Consider the following 5,297-nt stretch of genomic DNA (forward strand, 5'->3'; position numbering starts at 1 on the left):
TATATATATATATATATATATATATATATATATATAGTGCATTAGCACTTAGGAAGAGTTACTCTAGGATAGTTGCCACACCACTCTCTGGTGAACATATGCTGGAGCCAGAAATGTGAAATTGATCATGGTTAATATGGAGGTATTAAATTAAAAAACTAGAACAGGCATTAAGCTACAATGAGAAATCTAAGCAGATTCTATTTCCAATTGTGTCAGATATAAAAGTTTCACTATCATCTTAAAAGTATATGTGATGTCTCACGCAGATCAAGCATTTGGTTTGATTCTTTTACAGAGGGCATTGTATACTTCATAGATAATACTTGTGGCGTTCTGGCTTATACTTGATGGTTTTTAGTGGTTAACAACACAATCTACCTAGAGTCCTAGATGGTCCACTTTTCCAATGTAATCTAAAGTCATTCTTGTTATCTAATCAAGTCCGACAAGGTCTCATCCAGTTCAACTTTTCTTTGTGAAAATTTCCTGCCTGCAGTCTGTTGCAGGTCAAGCGTAGAGTGTTTGCATACTAGTGAGACTTTTGTATGTTTTTTTCTTTTCCTGATTTGCAATATGGCAGATGATGGCAATTGAATTGGGACCATACAAGATCAGAGTGAACTCAATATCACCAGGACTTTTCAGATCTGAGATAACAGAGGGCCTCATGCAAAAAGACTGGCTCCACAATATTGCATTGAGAACCATTCCCTTGAGAACACATGGAACATCAGATCCGGCTTTGACTTCAGTGGTGCGTTATTTAATCCACGATTCTTCAGAATATGTTTCAGGAAACATTTTCATAGTAGAAGCTGGAGCTACTTTACCAGGTGTCCCAATTTTCTCATCCCTTTAGTTATAGAGAAAATTGAATTTGTTCTGTTGTACGTAAAAGTATTATCATACAGGATCTGAAGGTAAAAAGATAGAGTATTAAGATGTTAAGGAAAAATTGATCTGCTTCCATCAATTTTATGTATTATTCAATTTGTAAAATGAACTGTAGCTTGAGATCTTGTTACAGTTTGAAGATATTCTTGCCTAAAGAAATTTTATGCTCTGGTTTGAGACGTTTAAAGTAAACAATTAATGCCAGTCTTCTCTTTTTCATGGATTCTCAAATATTTTATCCCAAAATGGATTTTGGCTACCCCGATGCCAAGTGTTTGTGTAGCTTCATCATGAAATTGTATTATTAGTTGAATGACGTAAAAGTTACTTTTTTTTTGGTAAGGTTAAGAAGTTACAAATCAGACCATGTAAAATATCAACCAAGCAGGAGCAGGATCAGGAGACATGCATTTTTACGCTGCTTTTCATATTTTACCCCCGTTCTTAAAAACAATGAAATATAACCCAGCAGTAGACTCGTTTCCATCTTCACGCTTGTAATCTCTCCTCCTCCTCGTTCAGGCTTCTTGGTTGATTTTAAATTTCTTAACTAGAATACGGTAGTCGTCCTATATTGTAACCTAACTTGGACGAAGTTGTTCAATTTGTTAGTCTGAGTACTTGGCTTTTCATGTTCCATTCACGTTATTTGATGGCAAAAGATTTCATACAATTCCAACACTGGTTTGAATTGAAGAAATTGGAAGAGAAGTAACACAAACTACCCGATAAAAGAGTTACAAATATACCAGGTAAAAGAGTTGCAAATATGCTTGGAAAAAAATGTGAATGAGGTCTGATGAAACTTGTGAACAATTGAATACCATATGCAAGTTTTGACTCAATGTTGTAAACAAGATAGGTAGAATAGACAATATCAAGTTTTGGACGTATGGCAAAATTTGTGAACAATTAACTTTAAGATTGCCCCATCCTACACAATTTTTGAATAATTTAACAAGATAGATAGAACGAAAATGGCACTAAGATTTGATCGTTCGGTAAAACTTGTGAATAATTGAACACATGCAAAATTTGCTCATCCGGCGAAACATCGTCATTGTTTATTGTTGCGAGGAGTCCTAACAAGGTTGAAATAATAAATTATATCTGATGTTTGCTTAATAGACAGTTGAACCAACAGAACTATAGCAACTAAATGTCTAAATCATGACACAAAAAAAGAGAGCTAACTATGATATGATTAAACTGATATTTTTATTTAATTTTGCCGTGAAGGGTAAAGAATTGGTTTTGTAATACAAAAGGAAGTTGTGGATGCAGAACAAAAACTGAGTTACTGTCAATAGACTAATCATAATACTTCATATAAATATTAGAGGATTCGAACAGACCTGGGTCAAAAGAATATAAATTTGGTAAAAATCACATAAGAAATTACGTCATACTTGAAAAATGTGTCTCGACTTTTATAATAAATAGAGATAGTATCAATAAATCTATTTTTCATGACTCAAAAATAGTCAATTTTCTCTAAAATGCCAAGAGAAAAGATTATTCTATTATAGTATAGCCCACAAGCAGCCCATTTCGTTATGGGCTTTTAGGAAAGGGCTCAACTAAACGAGTAAACACAAGACCTTTTCTGGTTCTATTCCAACGAGATATCCCACACCGATCACAAACTGAAGCTCTTCAGACTTGATATCGTGGAAGCTCAACAATGGTGTTCGTCCCTTCGGGGACATCCGATAAAATTGGAACGATACAGAGAAGATTAGCATGGCCCCTGCGCAAGGATGACACGCACAAATCGAGAAATGGTCCAAATTTTTTTTTGCCTTGCCGGCGGCGATTCTCCGGCTGAAATTTTTTCCTCACTTATTTTTGCCGGTCGTCGTCGGCGGTGATGCACTCTTACGAGGTTTCTTAAGGTCCGTAAACTGTTCGGATTTTATATCATTCTGTTTAATTTCATGTTTCCCCAAATGGCGATAGGCTTATTACTGTAATTTTTGTGAAATTCACTCGTGAAATCTCAAGCATTTAGGAATATGAGCACCTAAGGTATATTCCCACTCCATAGGCAGTTAGGGATTGTTAATGTCGATGGGATTCTGATACTGCATCATACATTGTTTTGGTATCTTTTTTATAACCTATGATAATTAGTCAAAGATATATTACATCATAACAGAATTAACAAATAGGCATGAGCACATAGTATACCAACAGTGAAGTACTTCCTTGCAGCGAGAAGCCTTCCTATGGCAAAGATGAAAGAAAGGGACTTCAATCGAAGGAATGATTCTTTTCAATTAAGTTGTACGAAATGTAGAGATATGATCCTTTTCTGAAGTCCTCGCGATTTAAGTTACAAAAGAAGTTTTTCTCCTAGCATTGTGGCAGCTTATACATAATTATGCATTTTGTGGGATCTATCCCTGATTCCCAGAAGATAGTGGAAGTTGGTTCAACAGATGGACTGGAAAACGAGAAGACAATTTTACCTGCTTAAGTGAATACTGAACTTATTTTTTTTTTTAAAAACTAACTTATAAAATTGCTTGTCTCCGCAATGCAGCCTGTGGTCTAAGCCACTAGTTTTGTATGTTGAAAATTGGTATGACTTTTGTGTGTCCGAATAGCGTAATCAACCATATGCTGTTTATCGAGTTCTCCTTGAAGGCATTTGTAATGCGGTAAGATAATTTTATCCTTGCACATCTTGCGTTTATCTTTTTTCATGTATGTGTTAACATCAGAATGTCTAAATGGCTAATATCATATGGCACGGGTCAAACAAAATGGATTAGGTTCTATTTACCTTTGCCTCGCAATCCCCTAACTTCCTTCCTTAATGATTTGATCTGAGAGAGAGGTGGTTTAACTGTGATTCTCCTAATTCTCAAATTATCTATTTACCACGTGAGGTGAATCAGAGTAGGTAACTTTTTATTTCAATCTCAGGTTTTGCAAAACACCTAATTGAATTGTTAATGTGGAATTTATGCAATATGTTTGCTTTAAGACTTAAATGATATGGTACAATATATTTGTCGATTGTTTTTCTTGGCAATTCACAGTGGATTCCTCTGGACCTGGAGGTTGTCCATATGCTCAGGTGCCTCTGGAAGTGTGACTACTGAGGATGTTGCTTCAATGCTTATTGGACTAGGAGTGAAGACAAATGTTGATCTCAGAAAGCTTGTATTGGCTGGAGACTTTATACTTTATTTGCAAACATTTTTCGGTCAGCCTTCTGGTTCTGTGTTTGCCCTTGAGCTATAAGCAACTGGTACTGCCTAAATCTTAAGGTATCTCTAATGCCTTTGGCATGTCTACACTACATTTCCATTTTGACATGAAAGTCCCTCTGGACCAACTGTCACTGTACCATAGCATCGTCTTGTGTTGTTCAACATCTTGGGTTAAAGAATAGTAGGAAAAAGAGGGTAATTTTGACATCTTCAGAAGTGCAGAGAGAACGTTATCAAGTGAATAAATACATAAGGGGTGATTTTGAAATAAATGTTCTTAAAATAGGACGATAGTGTTCAGTTCCTGAACTTTAGGACTCGAAACGGTATTTTACACTTGTAAGTTCTTTCTCCCTCATCGAACAGAGAAGGAGCTTTACGGCACAATAAAAACCCTAGCTCAACATGGGAGTCCGATAAAATTAGCATGGCCCCTGCGCAAGGATGACACGCACAAATCGAGAAATGGTCCAAATTGTTTTTGCTGAGTTTTTCCGGTCGGCCGCGGCGATGCTCTCTCCCGAGATTTCTTGAGGTTCGTAAACCATTCGAAGTTTTCCTTGTCCCTTTTTATCTTCTGTACAAAATTAGTTGACGGGGATAGGCTTATTATGCCCTAGTGTAATTTTTTATTCTGATATTAATGTTTTTGTAAAATTCACTCATGAAACATTTATAAATATGAGCACGTACAGTATATCCTGCGTGGTCCACATTTATAAATATGAGAACTTACAGTATATCCTGCGTGGTCTTTTGTGTTTCTTCTCTTTGAATGTAAATAAATCTTGAGCCAAATTGAGTGATCGTCTAAGTTGCACGGACTCTTCGATTTTGGTGCCATCCCCGTCCCGATACGAGACGGGGACGGGAGCGGGAGCGGGATACGTCCCGGATTCGGTCAACTGACTTCGGACACTTTGACCAGAGTCCATCCAGCTCCTTTCTTGTTTGGATGTTAAGTAAATTGATATAACTTGACGATTGCTTCAAAAAGTTGACTGGAATACTAAAATTTAAGAGTTTAGTTGCAATAAAACCATATATAACAGAGAAAATAGTAAAATTTAGCTTGGTGATTTCTTGCAATATTGTTAATCTTTAAAATTTTATATTGTTAACGTTATTAAATTTTATAATGTTAAGATCAAGTGTTACAAACCTCGACAGGAAGTGAGT

The 5,297-nt window shown here is 36.0% G+C and overlaps 1 protein-coding gene and 1 long non-coding RNA gene across 2 annotated transcripts in view; both read left to right on the top strand.

The window, feature by feature from the left end:
• LOC109222204 (NADP-dependent 7-alpha-hydroxysteroid dehydrogenase-like) overlaps positions 1-1,116 on the top strand; it is a 1,718-nt gene extending 602 nt beyond the window's left edge. The window contains exon 2 of the mRNA XM_019386581.1: positions 584-1,116. Within this exon, the coding sequence (XP_019242126.1) occupies positions 584-862 (279 nt within the window). The 3' untranslated portion in view covers positions 863-1,116. The remainder of the gene's footprint in view (positions 1-583) is intronic.
• Positions 1,117-2,470: 1,354 nt separating this feature from the next.
• LOC109222203 lies at positions 2,471-5,042 on the top strand. Its single transcript, XR_002067369.1, has 3 exons — positions 2,471-2,792; positions 3,112-4,175; positions 4,485-5,042. It is a non-coding gene; the product is annotated as an uncharacterized LOC109222203 (long non-coding RNA).
• The last annotated feature ends 255 nt before the right edge of the window (positions 5,043-5,297 follow it).

The sequence above is a fragment of the Nicotiana attenuata genome, unplaced genomic scaffold, assembly GCF_001879085.1.
Source record: "Nicotiana attenuata strain UT unplaced genomic scaffold, NIATTr2, whole genome shotgun sequence".
In the NCBI taxonomy this organism is placed as follows: domain Eukaryota; kingdom Viridiplantae; phylum Streptophyta; class Magnoliopsida; order Solanales; family Solanaceae; genus Nicotiana; species Nicotiana attenuata.